Genomic DNA, 21,639 nt, shown 5'->3' with positions numbered 1-21,639 from the left:
TCTTCCCAGAGTGGAAGCCTGCATCACCACAGACTGCGGAGCCCAGGGGCTCCAGGGTGGCTCTGTAGGAACACCTGGAGGGCCTGTAATGGATCTGTGAGCAGACACCCAATGGGCATGGTGCAGCTGGGAGTTTTCTTCAGACACAGGGATACGATGCTTTCACTGCCTCTGTCAGCATGGACATACGAGATTTTTATATGTTTAAAAAGAGATCAGATGGTATTATAACCAGAGAAGAGGTATGGGTGGTTTCAAATTCTTCCAAGGGCCAGGGATATAGCCCAGTGGCACATTGCCTGCCCAGCAAGCATGAGGTCCTGAGTTTGATTTCTGGTACCAGCAAAAAAAAAAAAAAAATTCTCCCAAATGCATATTTGATCTACACCCTCGTAGGCCTGTTCAATGAAAGGGGCAAGTAAAACTATTATACCTTCATTATAGAAACCTGAGCTTTTCTCACATTTCTGGGGTCACCCCTTTCCCTACTTGCAGCTCTGTCCATGCAGGTACAAACAAGCATCTGCTGCCCAGTTCTACTCCTTCACCTTGCAGTTTTACCTTCATTTTACTATGACGAGGGGCTTTCTTTCGGCTCCAAACGGCTGCAACCGCAGCTGTCAGCTGAACTCCAAGATGGGCTGTCAAGGGGTTTAAGAAGTCTAGGATTTTTTGTCTTATGGTCTGGAAAATAAAAAAGATATTACCGAGTAATGTTAGGGCCTGCATGTAATAAATACTTAGCCACCTCTGACTGCAAGTGCCGCGGGATCCCCACACTGTCACAGCTGGAGGACCGTAGAAGGGAAGGAGCCGGCTACGGGGTGGAGGCCTGGCACAAGAAGCCTTTTGGGCTGGCTGGGGAGATGATAGTGCCTTCCTTGCTCAGGATCTGAAGAGACCAGGTTTCATGGTGCTGGAGGCCTTGAGTATGCCAGGCAAGCTTTTGAGCATTTGAGCACTGAGCACAAGCCTAGCCCAGGCAGGGTCTGGAGGGAGCAACACACAGCTTTGAGGAGACCGAGGGGAGCAGTGAGAGACAAGAGCCAGGCAGCTGGGCCATGCCTCTTCCTTCTGTAAATCCCACGGCCTCAGGCAGAGCCAGGCAAGCTTAGGCTGACAGCGGAGCTGACTTTCACAGAAGGGGAAGAAAGCATAAAAAGGGTGAAGATGAGTTATGAACATGGACCAGCTCCCCACAATGAAGGTACTGCAAATATGAGTAATGAAATACAGATATGAAAGAAAAAAACAGGAAATTTGATTTTCAACTCCTAGACACAAGCACCATTTAATTAACTGTATTATCTAACCAACGAAGAAAACATTTCCTGTTGGTTTTTTGAGACAGGGTCTCACTATGTAGTTCCAGCTGGTCTTGAACTCATGGTCTTTCTGCCTCAGACTCCTAAGTGTTGAGATTACAGGTGTGTGCTACCATGCCCTGTTTATCTAACCAGTTTAAAAAGAGCAGGGTGGAGGCCTGCCCATTAACTCAGTTGTTCAAGCCCCTGCTCATGCAAATGCAGTCAGGCACAGGATATTGCCTGTTCGATCCCCACCTCCACCTGCATTACCAGACCTGCACTTAAGGCAGCCTAAGCCAGCCGGCGGGGTTGGAGAATGGGGGGGGGTTCATAAAATGAGCAGGGCTTGTGCCTCCAGCCATCCAAGGCAAAAATGTGAAACTGGGTGTGGTGCTGCACACCTGTAATCCCAGTGCTGGGGAGGCTGAGACAGGAGGCTCACGATGAGTCTGAGTTGTATAGTGAGACCCTGCATCAAATAAATAAATAAATAATTTTAAAAACGAGAGATGTAAAAATTGAGGGGCATACATTAAAAATGCTCTGGGTTGTATCTTTGGCTTAATGAAAAAAACTCAAGTGTGCCCCAACATTGCACCCCATGTGCCCAGGTTTCAAAGGTGCCTGTAGATACTGAACATAAGAAATCAGCAATGTTTCACAAAAATTCTGTAAGAGATGAAGATACTTTTAATTGGTCCATGTTTATCAACCACTATGCACAGAATTATCTGGGTCAGACAGTAGGCAGGGACACACAGGCTGAAAGAAGACTCACGCCGAGATAAGGCTCAGGGGTAAGAGGTGACCTCGTGACAAGTTTTCCTGAATTACAGTCCTGAGAAGTCAAAAGGCCATAAATAACTAGGAACAGGAATGCAGAGGGAAGAAGGGGCAGAACAGGAAGGGGTGTTGGGAAGTAACTGGTGTCACTGGGACAGATTGCTAGGGACACTGTGACCCTGGATCCTGGGGCATGGGGGATGCCTAAAAGGATTAAAAGCTTCTCAACTCTGGGTACCCATCTAAGCCTGGGCAGCATTCTGGCAAGAGTGTGGATTAAAGCCCAGGTTTTTGAGGGTCTGGATAAGTAAATTTATTTCTCAAAAATTCCTTACAAACTCTGGTGAGTACTTGAAGTATCCCAGCTTCCCCTAACCAGTGAATTTATTTTTATTAAAATCAAAGTGAGGGGGAAGATGGGCACAGTGGTGCACACCAATAATCCCAGCATTCAGGAGGCTGAGGGAGGAGGATCAGAACTTAGAGATCAGTTTAGTCTACATAGTAAGTTCAAGGCCAGACTGGGCTTCACAGTGAGCTCCCCTCCTTGGGGGGAAAAATACCCCCCCCCCAAAAAAAAGACACACAAGAAAATAGGTCAAAAGCACTCACACTCATGTTCCATGTATCCTCACAAAACTCATAAACAAACTGGAGATTCTACCTCTGATATCTACCTTGGGTTTCACGTACTTTTTATTTGGGGGTAGGGATGGAGTTGAGGCAGGATCTCACTCTGTTGCCCAAGCTGGCCTTAAACTCACCATGTGCCCCAGCTGACCTTGCAGTGATCTTCCTGTTTCAGCCTCCTATGTGCTTAAATTATAGGTATCACCAAAACTGGCTAATGGAACACATTTGTTCCATTACCTGCGTAAACCTTCCCACACATGCTTAACAGGGGAGGACAGTGCACGACAAAGCAAATGATAGACCAAGGAAGGCCCCTCTCACCTTGGTGCTTTTGAAGTAGACACAGGAGGATCCCTTGGTGATCCCCAGGAGGTCCAAGGGCCTCTTCTGCATCTCTTCCCTTCTCAGCATGTTCCAGAGAAGGGCCATAGTGTTAACAATGCGTGGTAGCTCTTCCAAAATGGCATTCTTGGCATTGCGTAGGCTGGCAAGATCACATGCCACTGTAGTCTAAGAAGTAAAATGATGAGTGAGCTTGTTGCCTTGGCGACAGACTCTTACCCAGGGGCAGTGGTGCTGGGAGAACCTGGCCAGGCCGCTGACCTCTTTCCCAGCCAGTCACACGTGCAGCGGGTGGCCTGGCAGCTGAGGTTCTCCCTGTGCATGTCAACCTGTGGCTTTCTTAGGAAGAGAGCCAGCTGGGGGCTCAGTGTGTCATGTGACCAAATTACAAACTTAAATTCAATGGAGGTTTTAGATGTATCTGGATTTGATCCCAGACAGGCTAGGACAACTAACAGCTACCATGTTTTCCAACTCATATTTCACAAACATCACGTTTTTTGTTTTTTGTTGTTGTTGGTTTTTTTTTTTTTTTTTTTTTTGGTGCTGGAGACTGAACTTAGAACCTTACACTTGCCAGGCAGGAGCTATGCCATTGAGCCATCTCCCCACCCCACAAGTGCCTTGACAGCAAGTAAAATCTACATTAAAGACAAATATAAGTCAAACAGGCAGATTTCCATTTTATCTTTCATAATTACGTGAAGGGACAATAGACAAAGGTCCAAGGAGCTCATCTGTGGGGAACAAATGTTATTGAAGCCAGAACCACAAGTGCATCACTTACATATATGTTTGTATACACTTTTAGCATGCAGACAAATTTGCGTAACTCACACATCTGAATATATATGGACTTTTGCATACCTATTTGCATCTCCCAAACACACCTGTGCATGTGCTGTCATTGCTTGCATATATTTGCATGCACACCTGTACCACTTGCACATGTTACTTATCTAAAACAATCACAATCCAATAAACACAAAACAGCATATGAAAATTTCCTCACACTTTCAGGAAAAAACATACCTTTTTGTTTTGGTTCGGCTGTTCCAAAAGACAGAAATGACTAATAGTTGTCAGACCTTCCAAAAGAGTGAGTGGATAATCGGGAGAAATATTTTCCTTCTTGGAGGTTGTGCTTTGGTGAAGAAATGAGAAACTGATTTTGAGAATTTTTAAGGATGAGGCCATAGGGTTTTTTTAATCCTACATATAAACACAGAAGCCAGATGTTAAATGGCACGGTTCCAGTAATAAAACATCATCGTAAGATAGGCACCTGGAGCCAGCTGCTGATGCACACCTGTGATCTCAGCACTTGGGAGGATCTTGAGTTCAAGGCCAGCCTACACTACACAGTGAGACTCTCCAAAAACCAAGGGATCACTTTGGTATTATTTTATAGTCAACATTCATAGAGGCACTTTGGAAAGATGGTTTAAGATGTTTTAGAGTTCTGTGAATGCCACTTGTGTTTTCCTTTCTGTTTTGCAAAAACTATGGAGTAACTGACATTGATCTAGCTTGGGTAGCTGTGTAAAATTAAAGATTTGACCTTTTGCTTCTTCTTAGCCCTTTACAACATGAAACAGGCATTGGGTTAAGTATCCTCCAACTGGCATCCATAGCAAAACAGCCATTCATTCCCAAACTGCCATTAAAGCAATAAGATGTTTCAAAAAAGTTGGGTGTGATGATGCACACCTTTAACCCAGGTACTCAGGAGGCTAAAGCAAGATCGCTGCCTGTTGGAGGCCAGCCTGGGCTCCTGGGCTGCACAGAATTCAAGGTCAGCCTAGACTACATTGGGAATCTCTGTTTCAAAAAAATAATGCCTCCCAGAGTTCAACCTACCTGATGGAGAGCTTCACAGATTCACTTTCATATAATTTAACTAGCTCATCCAAATTTTTGCAAATCTGTACAACGAAGGGTGTCACTGTCCAGCCCAGGGACTTCCCAAAGTACGGCAAGGAATGCGTGACCAGGCTCACCCAGGCTGGGTGCATGCCATAGCCATAGGCAGGCTGCAGTCCCCGAACCACTGCTGAGACCAGTAGGCCCTGGGAGGTGAGGGGGTGGGGCTGCACATACTGCACTGCGCCAATGGCCTGCTGGAAGTTCAATGCCTTCTGCCACTCCCGGGACAGGGCCGGTTGACTCTCGGTCTCCTCTTGGCCCTGGCCCAGCTGGTGTTCTAAGACAATGAGTGCCTGCAGGAGCTTGAGTAGTTCGATTTGCAGTGGGTGCTCACTCCAGATCTGGCCCTGGCCCAGGTTGATAAGGCTCTCCTCAAAGAGGCTGTCCTCTACTGGGGCCCTGCCCTGATCACTGGTGGCCAGGCTGTAGCGCTTCTGGCTCGTGTGCATGGACGCCGACAGTGACAACAGCACAAACTCCTGGACCTTGCACCTCTGCAGTAGGCTGTGGATGAACTCCACGCTTTTCCCCTCCGAGGACTTGGCCACTGACACTAGCTGCGTCACAATGCGGATGAGGACCTCTACACTCTTGACTTGTACGTCACGGTTGCCCAGGATGTCTCGGTGGGAGATCTTCAGGTAGCAAGGATAGTAGGAGCGCAGGAAGCTCAGACAGAGGTAGGTGAGAAGCTCGATAAGCAGTGAGTGGGGGCACACACTGGGCGCCTGGGTCTGCAGCTTCCCATAGAAACTCTGGCCAATCAGCGCTTCTTGGTGGCGTGCGAGGAGGTTGGAGATGAGGTTGAGGTGTGCAGTGGAGCTGGTGTCCATGCTGGTCCTGGACACGGCCTCAATGAACTCCTTGGGGTTGGTTTTGAGCACAGCTTCCAGCACAGAGAAAGCGTACAGCACGCGGCGGGAGTCATAGGGCTGCAGGTAGAGCAGGATATGCTTAAACAGGGCTTCGAGCGTCTCCTGCCTTTCCCTCTGCTGCTTCAGTAGCCTAGATGTGCTCAGGGCCTGGAGCTCCAAGTCTGCCTCCTCGTCGCTGGACAGTGACTCTGACGCCTGCGTCTTGTCTGAGTCCACACGCACCAGGCTCAATCTGGCACTGGACTTGAGGTTTTCGGGCTGGAAGCCTGGCGGCAAGGCTGAGCGCTTGGGGTGCATCCTGCCCCCAACAGGGATGGGTGCACAGCAGTTGTCCTCGAGGCTCATCTCCTGTAGGTCGTGGGATGGGGAGGAGAAGCTGGATGTGTTCTCGCTGTCAGTGTGGCCAGAGCTTGTGTCTGCAGACTCAGTGTGCTCACTGCTGTCTGGGGCGCTGGGGGCCATCCTGTCTGGGAGGTCTACGTAATAGGGCAGGTCCTCCTCATTCAGCTCGCTGTGTGGCAGGCACTTCTCCGGTTCCTTCTCCACCTCGGCCCAGATGGCTTCACGATCCACTGTGGTGAACTGGCTCAGGGGCAGGTGCTCCTCAGAGCCACCTTCTGCAAGCTCAGATGCCCCACCATTCTCTTTGAAGGAAGGTTTCTTCCTGTGAAACCAACGATGCAAGTCCTCTGAAAACCATAACACAACAGACAACTTTAGAACAGAAGGGTTAGTGATGGTAAGTTTGTACCCGTGCAATGCTGTCTTAAAGTCAACAGAAAGATCAGTGTCAGTGGCATCATCACATGAAACCACTCCAGTGGAGCCTCAATTACAGTATGGACAAGAGCTGGACCAGGGAAAGTGAATAGGTCTGCTAGAATGTTCAAGGCCTGGATCACTTAGTCATGGTCTCACACAAGCAGTGTGCAGGACACAGGGCCATATGAAGGGACAGTGAGCTGCAGAGCAGTCAGCATCCACTGCACCCTCCTTGGGAAGGGAATCTACCACACAGCTATGGAAAAGCCTGGTGGGGTAACTACCGCACCACACGCAGGTCTGACCTCTAGGAACTGGCAGTACCAGGGACTTCCGTTTACACTTTTACCTCCTCATTCCAATTCCTAAAGTACCCACATTAGCATTTCTATAATCAGCACATGCACAGCACTTCTAAATATTCAGCAATGTAAAAGCCAGAAATCTTTGATATCGCCAAACATTTTAGTAGGCAGCTTTCAACAAATGTATGCCAGGAACATAAGCAAGATCAAGAAAGGGAGGAATACGATACTAGAAATTCATGAGCTTCAAGTGCACAATATGTTAAAAAGATTTCTGCTAAATTTGGGAAACAGGTGGGCCGAGACCATACACACCTAGTTTCCTCCAGGGGAAGAAAACAGCAAAGCAAATTCAGCCCTTAGATTAAGAGGCAGCAGATGGTTCCAGTGATTGGCAAAGACCTTGGCAGAGACAGACAGAGGATGGCAAGGCAATGTGGGGAAGACTTGAAAATCTCAAAGAATAGTGGAGTCAAAACTTGCCTCTTAAAAAGTAGACAAATATTGGGCTGGGAAGATAGCTCAGCAGTCTAAGTGCCTGCCTGGCAAATACAAGGTCCTGGGTTGGATCCCAGTACCACATGCTGTGCCAGCTTGGGAACCCTGGGCACACTGTGCTGGCCCTGAAACTGGGTGTGATGGTGCACACCTGTAATCCCGGTGCTGGGGAGGCTGAGGCAGAGGATCATGAGTCTGATCATAGCGAGGTCCTGTACCAAATCAATCAATAAAAATTTTAAAAAAGCAGACAAATACTAAAAGCCTCCAAGAATGACAGCCAAACTTTACAAGGTGCCTGGTTTGTAGTTAATGTGTTAAGACTGGAAACTAGGGCTGGTGAGATGGCTCAGTGGTCTAAAGCACCTACTTGGAACAAGCTTGGCAAAGCACAGGGACCGCGGTTCAATCCCCCAGCACCACATGCCAGCCAGCCCCGCCCCCTGGTGGGCTGAGCTGGCCACACACATAAAATAAATAAATAATTAACAACAAAAGAAAAATACTGGAAAAAAAAAAAAAAGACTGGAAACTAATGTGGACTAATCCCACATCTCCCCTCACCCTCCTGGAGGAAAAGCAGAGGGTGTGGGTGCAGGCAAGAAGCCTGCACAGATGCTAACTCGTCACTCCCGCCTGTTTCCCTGAAGGTGGGGGTTGCATCTCTGAGGCAAGACAGATGATCCCTGCGGCCTGCCAGCCTGAGCAAACTGACTCAAAGCTTATAAACTGCCCCACAGAAAAGCTGTGGAGTCTAAAACACAACCACTGTGGAAGGAGTGTGCACACCCTCCCTTCAGCTGTATGTGTATCAAAAATCCCTCAGACTGGCTGATGGCAGCCACTTGGAGCTTGGAGAGATGGACTGGCATAGATCAAAGCCACAACTGGCCATGGCTCGTTTAAGGCCTGTCAGCAGAATTTACCTTCCCACTTGGATCTGAACTAAACTCAACAGATAAGCTTTGTGGAATATGTCACCACGCTCACCAGACCTCTCGTCTCACCCCAACCCCGATCCTAAGGCTGCTCTCCCACTGAAACCTGTGGACTTCCTGTCCAATGCCCCTGCTGATGCAATGCATCAGTGTACTGATTTGTGACTTTCTTTTGTTCTATGAGTATGAAAACCATTGTATCCTTTTCTGTGGTGGAACACGTCAATCACAGTAATCTGGCGTCCCACTCCGTGGTCAGTGGGCTTAGAATAAAACTTTATTTGGTTTTTTGGAAACAGAGTCTCACTATGCAGTTCAGGCTGGTATTGTGCTCACTTTGTAACCCAGGCTGATCTCGAACTCAACAATCCTCTTGCCTTAACCTCCTGAGTGCTGGCATTATAGGCATGCACCACAATGCCCAGTATTATTTCCTTTAAAGCAGGGCAGTTATTTTATACTAAGGTAATGTTAGCTCACAAACTATAGTGCTTATTAATGATCAATATTTAAGGGACAGGGGCTGGTGAGATGGCTCAGTGATCTAAAGCACCTACTTGGAACAAGCTTGGCAAAGCACAGGGACCGCAGTTTGATCCCCCAGCACCACATGCCAGCCAGCCCCACCCCCAGGTGGGCTAAGCTGGCCACATACACACACACACACACACACACATACACACACACACACAATAATAATAAATAAATGTTTTTTAAAAATTTTAAGGGACAAAAAAAGTTTAAGGGACTGGACAGTTTTATTTCATTTTAATTTTTTTTCTTCTTTCAACTTATATTCTTTTCTGGGGGAAGTGGGTGATGGACTCATTGACTGTACCCTCACAATCCTGGTGTGGTAGGTGGCTTATTTCCCCTTTCTATCAGGGCAATTAAAGTACAGGTAGGCTAAACTCCTAGTCTGCGGTGATGAGCAGAGAAGGGATGGGAGGAGGAAGAGAAGGAAAAAAAAAAGGATAGGGACTGATGGGAGGCCCAGGCAGCCGGCAGTGGGGAAAGACATAGGCGCAGAGGTATGACTAGGAGTCTCTGAAGTTCCATGGAGCCTAGCGGCAGCACACTGAAAAATCCTCACTTGCCTGTGCTGCCTCTAGTGGGTGAGGAGTGGTGCACTGGGAGGTGGAGCCTGGGGAGCCCTGTCTGCCAGGGGTCAGGGCTCATGCTCGGGGCCCCAGCCTTCAGTGTCCCTGGCCAGGAGCAGAGGCGCACAGCAGATGACACAAATAACCCCAGTGTGTCTCTTCCTGAGCCAGGCACAGTCTGAGCTCCTCCTCTGCTGCCATCCAGTTTTACTCATGCCAGGGAGAAACAGGGCCATCCCAGGCCCTGGGGCGGGGGCAGTGGGAGCACCAGGCTGAGGCGCAGCTGGTCCTCCCGGGTTGCTTGCTTGGTCTCCTGGCAAAGAGGAGTGGTCCCCACTGTTGGCCGGCCGTGACCTGTGTGCAGAAGGCTCTCGCTGTTCCGTAGCAGGACTGGGCTGCACTGTGTGGCCTGTGCCTAGCTGCCCTTACACTGCATGGGAACTGTGACCTGTGGGGCATGTGGCCACCTCAGGGTGGCTGTGGCAGTGTGTGGCAGAAGAGATAGAGATGGAAAGTGTGGCTGCAAGGTGGCTGTGGTTTGGTAGCCTGAGAATGGGAGCCTGGGACCCAGAAGGACACCAAGCCCATTGCCATACCTCAGGCAGGAAGGTGGGTTCCTCACCTCAGCCCCAAGTCAGCCAGGCTGCTGTCTTGCTGCTGATCAGCATGTGTGGCGCCTGGATATATTCTTTTAAATATGTGTTCAAAATGCCTCTGGAGTTCAATGTGAAATGAAAGGCTTATTTCTTCTGCCTTCCTGATTATCTCAACAGGATTTTACAGTTGTAAAGAACCTTAGAGAGCAGACAGAAAAAAATATTACTTTTTTTTTTTTTTGGCAGTATCAGGGATTGAACTTAGGACCTTGCACTTGCCAGGCAGGCACTTATGCTGCTGAGCTATATCCCCAGCCCCTACCTTGTTTTTAAGGTTTATAACTGTGTGTGTGTGTGTGTGTGTGTGTGTGTGTGTGTATTCTTCCCCCCACCCCCCCTTAAAGCAGGGTCTTGTTATGTAGTTTAGGCTGGTCTTGAATTTACTATGTAGCCCAGTCTGGGCTGGAATTCCTGGTAATCTTCCGGTGTCAGCCTCCTGAGTGCTGGGATTACAGGCACTTGCCTGGCTAAATGAGTACTTTTTAAAGATAAAATACAACTGACCAGATTACATGCACGTTTTGAGTACTGGCAGTGATTAACACCTCCCACATCATTCCTCCCCAAAGGGCAGTGAATTCAGGTGGAACTCTTCAATTTGAGGCAAAGCCACTCTTTAAGGGCACATGGACACTCAGCCATACTTTCCTCCTCCACACAGAGCAGGTGTCAGCTCTAGAGACCTTTGTGGAGATGTCCTGCTATCTGCTCTTCTTACTCTATGTCATGGTTTAGATCTAAAAAGGCCCTGCAAAGTCTTCTGTGCTCAGGCAGGGTTTCTGGAAGGTGCCTGGATCACGGGTGCCATAACTGATCCACCGAGGAGTTCGGGGCTGACATGCTGCCAGAGGGTGCCTGGCTGGAGGGGTCACTACGGCAGGACCTGAGGGCGCGTTCTTCACCAGCCCTGCCTTTTGCTTTCTGCTTCCTGGCTGCCGTGAGGTGAGCAGGTTTCCTCCTCAAGGCCTTTCTGCCACCTGCTCTGCTTTGGAGCCAGCAACTCTGAGGATGTGAAGCAAGGTAACTCTCCCCTTTATTTTTTTAGTTGTGTTTTGAGACAGGCTCTCACTATGTAGCCCACGTTGGCTTCAAATTCATGGTGATCTTTTTGCCTCAACCTCCCAAGTGCTATGATCACACCTGGCTTCTGTCTTCCTTTAAATTGAGATGCTGGTGCTCTTATCCCAGTGAGGCAAAACTGTTACATCTTAGAACATTTGTTTTCTTTGATGAGAATATCAAGTATCCCTATTCTGACTGAAACATAGGCTACTTATTCTTGTACTAATTTTTAAATATTTTAAAATACATATATTTATGGGGTACAATGTGTTGTGTTTGATACATGTATATTGTGGAATGATTAAAGAAAGCTACCATATCTCACTTTTCATTTTTTTTGTGTGGTGAGAACATTTTACAACTGCTCCTGTCAGCCAGGCATGGTGGCGCACATCTGTAATCCCAGCACTCGGGAGGCTGAGGCAAGAGGATCACAGTGAATCCTGTGAAGGCCAGCCTGGGATAAAATACAAATCAATAAACCAACAAAAAAATCTGACATTACATCTACTCCCATCAACAAAAAACAGAATGGTGGATAGTTGAGGCTGGGAAGGAGAGAAAAGGGGAAAGGGTACAAAAGTTCATTCAGACTGTGGAGATTAAGTTTTAGTGATCTGCTGCATGGTATGGTGACCACAGTTCATAATACCATTTGTGCATTTCAAAATGTTCTTTTTCATAAAACCAATCTGGCTTGGCAGTAAAAGCAACAGATGCGCCACCTGGGAGTTCTAGGTGGTAGTCCAGTGGTCCTCGCATACTTTAAGTGCCTGTGCGTTTACAAGATCATTTTCACACTGCTTCCACCTGGCAACAGCGACCCATAGCTCTGGCCCCTGAACTTGTGCCCCGCTCACCGGCCGAGTTCTCCTGCTTCAGGCAGTGGATGGACGTCCGCTGGGTCTTAGGCTGCAGCAGCAGCAGGAGCACAGGTTCGAGGATGCGCGCCACGTCCCCCAGCGACAGTGCACGAACCAGCCAGCCCTGGGCTGCCGTGCTGATGGCACCATCTGCACAGGCCAGACTGTCGAGCACGACAAATAGGGATCTGTGGGCAGGAGGACACCACTGAGCCTGAGCTCAGCTGCAGATGATGGGCACAGGTGACACAGCACATGCGTACCCAGGGAGCCTCCCCACGCTGGGCTTCCAGACGGGACAGAAATGGGGGTCTCAGCCTTGGTGTCATGTCAGAATTGTGAAGGAAACTGTTTAACTCCCAACGCTCAGGCCTCAATCAGGGGCATCAGAACCTGCTGGCAACTCTGAACCTTGGGTGCCTGGGCCCACTGCCAGCTTCAGAGACACTGTGGGGCACACAGAAAGCGGAGCAGAGTGAACCTGCCTTCAAGCTCGCAGCTTAGCATGCAGGACAGAATTCAGTGCATGTATGCACACAGTACAAATGGCACCCCCAGGAAGTTCTCACTCAGTACTCCCTGCCAAACTCTGAAGACCCAAACACACACACACACACACACACTCTCTCTCTCTCTCTCTCTCTCTCTGTGCTGGCTGAGGCTCACTCTGTGGACTGGGCACTCCATGATGTACAGTGTGCAGGGCTCATGGCTCATGTGGGGCTCTAATCTATTTCCTATCACTCCATACCTCAGGCTAAGGCACTGGCCAGGACCCCTGTGTAAAGGGTAAACCACCCCCAAACCGCCTCACTTGTCAAAGGAGCGATTGTGAGACGTCACTCGGCCGCCTTGGATCTCTCTGGTCAGGTGCCAGATCACGGAAAACCGAAAGAGTGCTTCCAACCGCGTGCCCTTGATGAGGAAAGAAGTGGGAGTGAGGAGCTGGATCCATAGGCAACTCTCTTCCGACACAGGAAGCCACCGAGATAACAGAGGGTGCTCTCTGAGTAGCTGTTAGTGGAGCACACATGAAATGCAGCCTTTGTTGGTGTACAAGGTCACACACAGGCTTGTGGTCTGAGTGCAGCGCAGGCTGTAGCTTCCTGTGCCCCTTCCCAGTGCCAGGCCCACAGGCCCCGTGTCCAGCAGGACACACCTCACTTAAATGCTCAAAGGGCCAGTGAACTCTTGGTGATGGCTTGTTTTGCTACCAGCCACAGATTTCCCCTGGGGTCCTTTCTGTAGGCACAACTGTCTTTGGAGGACTCTGTGGTCTGGCAGAGCCCCACCTGGGTTCGACACACCTGCTTCAGTGTGGGCAGCGGGGGACAGAGACACGGAAGGGCTCACCTTGTCAGGGTCCAGGAGTGCCTGGCAAATGATGTCCTCACAGATGCTGGCCGACGGGGCCAGGCAGTGCAGCCGATAGAAGAGCTCCACACAGGTGGCATGGTGTTCCCGGGTATCCCTGTTCAGCTGATCCCACAGCACGCGCGCCACCCTCTGGCAGAAGGAGAAGCCAGCAGAGGCCTCATGGAGAGTCCAGGCCTGCTCCCTTTCTCCTCGTGTTGGCCAGCCTCCCTGCACTGCCTTGAGCCCAAATGTGCTCTGCACAAACCCTGGACACCTAGAGCCATGTGAGCCGCACTCAACATAAAGCAAAACTCACTAGCAGTCCCCTGGCTCGACTTGGAACTCTGATGGGCTAAGGCCAGGGCGTTTGCCGAGACTTTAACACTACTTTCAGGAAGGGACTCCACCTGGTTGTTGGGAGCCACAGAAGCTGGAAATTGGTCAAATGTGTGAAAGTGGGACTAGGCCTCAGGGCCTAAAGCAGTCAAGCTAACTCAGTCCTGAGAGAAGGTGTTGGTTGTTACTTGTGTCTTGTGTTACTAACTTTGCAAAGGTATAAATAAATGTCCATATCGTTCTGGGACTCATCTTGCCACAGGCACATGGGCCACACCCTACCTCAGCTCTTGTCTATCTTTTCCGCATTCCTGCCACAGTTTCTCCTGAGTATAATGGATCACACTGAGACACCAACAGATCCTTACACCTGGTAGCTGAAAATTTCTCTTGACAAGAACGTACCCAGCCTCAGCTTGTACTGGCACCAGGGTGTTCACAGTTGCACCGCCAGGGAGCCTGGCAGGTTTCTGGTCCCAGCCATCACCCACTCTGTGGTTAAGCACACAGACCTCAAGGGCTCCCACTGGCCACCATGCAGATGCTAAGTCATGATCCAGCAGTGTCGACCCCACACTCGTCCCCTTGCTGTGTATGGTGGCCTATTGACTTCCACATCCAATCACACCCACGTCAAGCAGCCCATCCCCCTAGCCCAAGCTTAGCTCCTTAAATGCCCAGGATCTGCAGAAGCCGCAGCCTCTCCACACATTCTAGGGAGCCTGAGGTGAGACCTCACTCAGTGGCAGGGCTGGGTCCTACTTTGGTATGGGAGTGTTTCAGGGATTCCCTGAGATTAAAAAACGAGTTAGCATTTCATAGATTCCAGTAGTCTAGGCATTCTTTAGCTTTAGACTACATACTTTTATGGGACTGATCAAGTGACTGCCTTAGAGACATTCTTACTAAGTAGTTTAGGTTGGTTTTGAACTCATTACATAGCCCAAACTGGCCTGGGCTAGGGTTATCCTCCTGCTTCAGCCTTCTGAGTGCTGGGATTAGAGGCATATGCCCCTACACCTGGCTCTGGGTTTGTTTGGCCTACTTATTTCTGTTTGACCAAACTGTCTAAATGGATGAATTTAACTGCTGATGACCACAGCCCCTCCATTGTTATTTTTTCTCTAAAGTGATCTCTAACCATCAAGTAAAATGAAACTTCTGATACCACACCTTTTGACTAAGTAAGTAAAGAAGCCAGCTTCCTTACAGTCTCTGGGCCAAGTGTACAGTAAGTGATGCTTTCTGGAATGCTGCGAATCTGGGGGAGCCTGACCTGCTCCTTATCCACCAGCCCGACTTCATGGAAGCTTTCTGCCCACTCTGGGGTATAGCCGTGAAGACAGAGCACAGCCATGAAGATGGGGTGCTCTTTCCCCCATTCCCCAACTAGGGCTTCTGCATTTCCTGACTGTGCTCAGCGGGGGATTCATGGGCACCTTGCTCCACCTAGCCCCTACTGAGGAGGGAAAGGATGACAGCGCCTAGCTGCTCTTGCTGCAGGGCAGATGCAGGATGCTAGTGATGCACTGGGAGAGGCATGCTGGAAGACAAGGCTGCTGTCCTGCCCTGCCAAGCTATAGGTCAGAAATTATGCTACATGCTCGACAACAGAGGCATAAAGGTGACTTGAGGGTCAGCCAAATAGCTCAGCGGATTAAAGCACCTGCAAGCAGACACAGGGGCTGGGGGTTCAATCCCCAGGCCTGCTGTTTTGGGCCTGCCCATTGGGGGGTGCTGAGATGGCAACTGAGACTGGGCATGGTGGCGCACATCTGCAATCCCAGCTCTTGGGAGGTTGTAAACAGGTAGATCGCTACAAGTCCCATCTAGTAGTGGGACCCTGAACATCCTCTAGACCCTTCCCTAAAAATACACAAAAATAAATAAATAAATAAATAAATAAATAAATAAATGTGACTTGGCTCCCAGCACCCGTTGGGCTATAGTCAGCTGAACAGTCCTCATCCCAGTCAGCAATTACAGTCTTGGTGGGAGAAGCAGGTCCTGTTGTGTGCCTACCCTGCCCCCAGTGAAAATACCTGATAGAAGTCTGTGTCCTCTGCGATGACCTTCAGTATCCCTGGGGCGATAGGCGGGACTGTCACCATCAGCAGCTTACCAAAAAATGGGTTATGCTCAGAGTTCTTGCAGCGCTTTATCTTGTCCTCGATGACTAGTGCAAGGGACTGGGACTGGTTGATCACCTCCAGCAGGGTGGAGATGGCCACATTCTGTAGGTAGCAGTCAGTTATGCAGCAGCAAATGGTCATCAGGGACCTCAGCCAAGGTGGAAAGTTGGGATCACTGGCCCCTGAGAGGGAGGACAGGGAGGGGACAGAAGCAAGCAAAGACTGGTGAGAGTTCCTGCCTGAAGATTCTGCAAGGGCTACTTCCTAGGTGCCTATCTGGAAACTGGATCCTTATGAAGGTAATGGAGGGGGTGTGAAGTCATGGGGCACTCTAATCCAATACAACTGGTATCCCTTGAGGAAACTGCCAAACAGACAGAGGGAGGTCACCAGGTGATCACAAGAGGCACAGCCAGGAAGGCCACGGAAGCCAGGGACTGCTGGTCACCACTGGGAGCTACAGAGACACAAGGACAGACTCAGCCCAGTCTCAGAGTGAGCACCACTCTGACACCCTGATTTTATTTTATTTTAATTTTTTGCCTTTTTGAGGCAGGGTCTCACTATGCAGTTTGGGCTGGTCTGGAGCTCACAACAATCCTCTTGCCTCTGCCTCCTGAGTGCTGGGATTACAGGTACACTCCAACAAGCCCTATGCTACTCACTACATTTAATGTGGTATACCTTCTGCTGGGCTGTGCTGGGCCCTAAAGGCTTACAAATAGAGATGAAGCCCTTACCAAGTGGCCACGCAATGACTCATAATGTAATCTTGCCATGTAATCTCTAGCTTTGAGAAATCAAACAAACAAAATACACAAATTAATATCACTTACTCAAAAGACTGGAGATAGAAGCATTTTGAATTTTAGAGATTTTTTGGATATTGGACTACGTATTTGCATAGACTTTACTGGCTGAGCATTCCTCGTCCAAATGCCCTGGGATTGTGCCAGTGCTAAGGAAGTTTTGGACTTCAGAGCATCTGGACTGGGGTGCACTGCTTACGGCCCCTTCTGGCTGGACACAACTTTGGTGGTTTGTGAATGTCATTTCACTGACAGCATCACAGCTAGAGGCTCAGGGGTACCCTTTTTACCTGGGGGCTGAAAAAGCATCTCGCAGAGCTGCTCGGTCTCCTCCTCAGACAGGTACACAGGGAAGGTGGCACAGTCCAGCAGCAGGTGGCAGGCAGCGGCGAAGGCCTCCCTGCAGTCCTCCTTGGAGCCCCGCAGGTCAATGACCATGCGGTCAGCATCCCATCCTCCTCCCATCTTCCTGCTCGGGCTACTGGGCAGAGATGCTGGTGACTCCGAACTTTTTGTCTTAAATGGAGACCCACGCACTGTGAACAGGTCTGAGAGCATCTGCTTAAACTGGGGCACAGTGATGGGCTTGGTGTCCCACGAGCTCTTCCTGCCAGAGTCACCGGCCCCTGTGCTCGGCACTGGGTCCTTGGCCCTCCTCCCCGCAGGCTCTTCAGAATTGCTTTCTTCTCCAGGCACGGGTGCAGGTGTGGGTACCGCAAGGATGTTCTTGCTGGCAAAGTTGGCAATGAGCTCCTGGATGCACAGCAGTGTCCTCTGCATGCTGCCTCCCTTCTTCCAGATGTCATCTCTCTCGGGAGAGACTCGAGGGACCCGCAGGTGCTCAGACAGCTCCGGTGACGAGGCACTGAGCCCGATCCCACTGTCCTCAGATCTCAGAGGGGGGAATGCTGTCTCCTCATCACCAACCACTACTGCTTTCATGTCCAAAATTATTTCACCATGCTCATCTTTTACCAGACTCTGCAAGCAATAAAAATAAAGATGACACTAAATCACATAGCTCTTACGACCAAAGGATTCAAGTATTGGATGACAAGGCAAACCAGGCACATACTCCAAACCTGCTCCTTCAAATCCTAGGTCCCTATGCCTAGTGAGTCCTCTCTGAACGAATAATAAAGTAGGGGTGTGGGTAAGAGACGCTGAGGGTAAAATAGAGGGATAAAGATGTAAGAGGGGAAGGCAAGACAGTGTCTGAAGCCAGAATGAGATGCACGCACAGGCTAAACAGCTCTAATCTTAAATTAAAAATCTAAAATGCTCCAAATCCCAAAAATTGTAAGTGCTGACATGAGGCCACCAGTGGAAAAGCCCACACCTGACCTCACATGACACATCACAGTCACAACATGACTACCCTGAAAATACCATTAAAACTGCTCTGCTCCCAGACCTCTGAGCTCTGCTGGGGACATAATCAGCAACACAGTGCCTGCCTGGCAAGCACAAGGTCCTGAGTTTAATTCCTGGAACAACAACAACAAAAAGACACTGCTTCAGGCCTGTGAGCCCTGTTCTGACCAAAACACAATGCCAAGTGTTTAGGGAGCGCTAGAATGGGACAGGGTAGAGCCAACTTTCCTGTATTTGTATTATGTGTTTTCTACATGTAGCAAGTACTTGATCAATACCATCAGCCAACTGATTGACCTCACAAAATATATTACCTTCAGGCTGTGTGTCTAAGGTGTACGTGACACATAAAGGAATCCTGCGTTTAGACTTGTGTCCCACTCCTCAGATATATCAAGTATATACAAACATTTTTAAATCTGAAAAATGTCTAGAATCTTTTTTTTTTTTTTCCAGTACCAGGTATTGAACTCAGGACCTTGCGCTTGCCAGGTAGGCACTTATTCTACTGAGCTATCTCCCGGCCCCTCAAATTGGAAATACTTCTGGTGCTGAGCATTTCAGACAAGGGATACTCAACCTAATTACACAAATACACAGAGAAGGTATAACTGAAAAACAGTTAACAGGGGCCAATCATGATGGTGTCTGCTTATAATCCCAATACATGGAAGGCTGACGCAAGACTGCCCTGAGGCCAGCCTGGGCAATACAGTGAGTTCTGCACCATTCTGAACTAGAGTGAGGCCCTGTCTTAAAAACCAAAACCAAAGGGCCAGTGAGACAGCTCAGCAAACTAAGTACCTGCTTAGGTAAGCACAGGGACCGGTGTTCGATCGCCAGCACCACATGCCCTGTTCATCCCACCCCCAGGCACGCTGAGCCTGCCACAAAGACCAGGCATAGTGGTGGTGCATGCCTGTAATCCTAGCTCTGGTGAGGCTGGAAACAGGAGAATCACTACAAGTCTGAGCAGTGAAATGAGACCCTGTACCAATTACATTAAAAAAAAAACCCAAAAACCCAAACCCAAAAATCTAAAAAATAAAAATGCCCCCAAAATCAACCCTCCAAAAGTGAATGTTTAAATATTAAAAAAAAAAAAAAAAATCACAGGAAGACACTGCTAAATCTTCCCCCTTGCCTTGAACACACCTAGCCTGTCACCTGGCAGACTTTCTGCAGCATCTCTGAGCCTCTTTCCTGAGGGCCTTTAGTTGTGCTGTTCTAGCTGTGCCAATGTCCTGAATCAACTCAAAACACTTCCCTTTTGTGGTTATTTTAACTTTGGAGAGGAGCCAGATCCACTGAACAAGGTAGATAAGGACACAGAGTCATGTTTTCATGAGCTGCCTTTCAGTTGGATGGTGCTGGGCAGCAGTCACCATAATTGTGGTCATCACATAAAGACACAAGGCAGACTCCCACAGCTGCCTCAGAAAGTGGCAAGAACACCACTAGGTGCTGTATACGCACGCGTGCACGTGCACACACACATTGTGGTAGTTGGCTGATTGTGTCAACTTGAGAAGCTAAGAGCTTAACTAAATCATCTCAGCAGTTCCACACCCTAGGGCATGGAGGCCACACTCTAAAGTGACTCATCACTTAAAGGAGAATGAAGAAGGGGGGACATTCATCCTCAGAGGAGCTCCAGTCTTTGCCATCAGCTTGGACGTCATCTCTTGGCTCTAGCACAGACTCTTGGCTTCTGCTTTGGACCCTTCATCCTTCTGGTGTAGAATCATCTGCCTGCTGTTGCAGATTAATTGGCATCCTGATACGGACTTGCACAGAACATGGCTGTGGGCTTCAGACCTTGGACTGAATCCTTCAGTCTCCAGTGTGCAGACGCCCTCTGCACGCTTCCTCATCCAACTCTGGCTGAACACTGTAAGCCAATCTTGGAATTTCTTATAATTTGTACATCTTATATCTGTACTTCTAGTAAAATTATGATACACACACACACACACACACACACACACACACACGGTGGATTTTCCAAAGTGATACTACTTCAACCAATCAACTTTTTCCTCTTTCTCCACTGTTACTTAGATAACACTACATTAAATCTGAAACTCTAGTGTTTACTCTCTTCTGCACTCTAGGAAGAATAAGAAGGCAATATGTGATTTCTCGAGCATGCTGCTACTCATATTTATAAGCTTATGTATAGCTTTTCATATTTATAAGCTTACTTATAGCTTACTTATAAGCTATAGATACTTAGGCTTTATATTTTAAATCATTTTCAGAATTTATTTTCTCTTCTCTAGGATGACTACGAAAAGGACAGCACTAACTTCTACGCTGGGGCGACTACCTGCAGCCTGCGAGCAGGCAGTTTGAGCACCTCCCACCAGGAGTGAGCCACACAGTTCTCACGGCCTCGCTGCCAGTGTCTGAGGCACCAAATGGATTTCAAGGGCAAAATTTCCAAATTCCTCTGCCCCCAAAAGAAAATAAAACCGAGACCTTGGGCATCAGGTTGTTCACAGGTCTTTTCAGAAGACAATTAGACAGCCTTTCTCACAGAGTAAGGGGTGGGGGGTGTGCCTGTCCACTGCAATGCGTTGACCAGATTTATCCCACAGCAACCAGCACCCATGTGCAGGGTGCACACCAGAAACTGAACAGTGAGAAACAGGAAAGAATCTAAATACATCAATAGGGAAGCGATAAATTATAATTCATACCACAAACCATTATCCAGCAAGTAAAAAATAAAATGTCTTTACTTACACTGATATGCTAGAATGTTGCCAAAGCATTATTTGAATAAATTAAGAACAAGCCAGAGCAAATCACAAAATGGTGTATGTTATAGGTTGAACTGTACCTCCAAAGCATGTTGGAACCCTAACTTCCCGTGCATAGGACTTTTGCAGAAGATTAAGAAGAGTGAGCCCAAATTCAACCCGACTTAGTTCTTACAAAAAGGGGAAATTGTGGTGTGTACATCTGAAGTCCTAGCACTCAGGAGGTTGAGGGAAGTGGGTCACAGAGTTGGTGCCAGGTTGAGCTACACAGTGAGTCCAAGGACAGCCTGTCCTACATAGTTAGACCCTGTTTCCCAAAAAAGGACAAATATAAAAAATCTTTAAAAAAAATGAAATCTAGTATCTTTGCTTAGTATCATGATCTGGCGTTTATTTTACCCTAGCTGTGTAGTAATGTTTCAGCCCATCATCCAGCTCTGGCTGCTGAAATCATATTGCTGTGAAGACTTGCCTTTATTTCTGTTAGACTGCTTTTCAGGTCTGTATTTAGTATCTTAAGTGCTGTAGAAAAGATGGCACTTCTTTCTTTAAGGCTGTTTTGTAATATATATAAGAACTGGAAGGGCTAGCGAGATAGATCAGCAGGTAAGTGCCTGCTTAGGCAAGCACAGAGACCAAGGTTAGATCCCCTGCACTACATGCCACACTGGGCCCGCCCCTGGGCCTGCTGAGCTGGCACCTCTGGAGGCACCTCTGGAATCCCAAAGCTAGGGAGGCTGAAAACAGGAGGATCACTATGAGCCCAAGCTGCACAGTGAGACCCTGTATCAAATATATTTAAAAAAAAAAAAAAAAA

At 48.5% G+C, this 21,639-nt stretch overlaps 1 protein-coding gene across 2 annotated transcripts in view; it reads right to left on the bottom strand.

The window, feature by feature from the left end:
• The window catches only part of Dopey2 (dopey family member 2), a 105,958-nt gene that overhangs the window by 29,376 nt on the left and 54,943 nt on the right, over positions 1–21,639 (bottom strand). For both annotated transcript variants that reach the window (XM_004634357.2, XM_023718671.1), the window contains exons 14-22: positions 16,974–17,664; positions 15,785–16,056; positions 13,404–13,556; positions 12,865–12,965; positions 12,048–12,238; positions 4,926–6,555; positions 4,098–4,209; positions 3,045–3,233; positions 562–684 (exon numbers count right to left, since the gene is read on the bottom strand). In XM_004634357.2, coding sequence (XP_004634414.1) covers positions 562–684; positions 3,045–3,233; positions 4,098–4,209; positions 4,926–6,555; positions 12,048–12,238; positions 12,865–12,965; positions 13,404–13,556; positions 15,785–16,056; positions 16,974–17,664 — 3,462 coding nt within the window. The remainder of the gene's footprint in view (positions 1–561; positions 685–3,044; positions 3,234–4,097; positions 4,210–4,925; positions 6,556–12,047; positions 12,239–12,864; positions 12,966–13,403; positions 13,557–15,784; positions 16,057–16,973; positions 17,665–21,639) is intronic.

Source organism: Octodon degus, unplaced genomic scaffold (assembly GCF_000260255.1).
Source record: "Octodon degus isolate 3935 unplaced genomic scaffold, OctDeg1.0 scaffold00061, whole genome shotgun sequence".
NCBI classification, from domain to species: Eukaryota; Metazoa; Chordata; class Mammalia; order Rodentia; family Octodontidae; genus Octodon; species Octodon degus.
The sequence above is the reverse complement of the archived record's forward strand: the minus strand, read 5'-3'. Positions and strand labels throughout refer to the sequence as shown.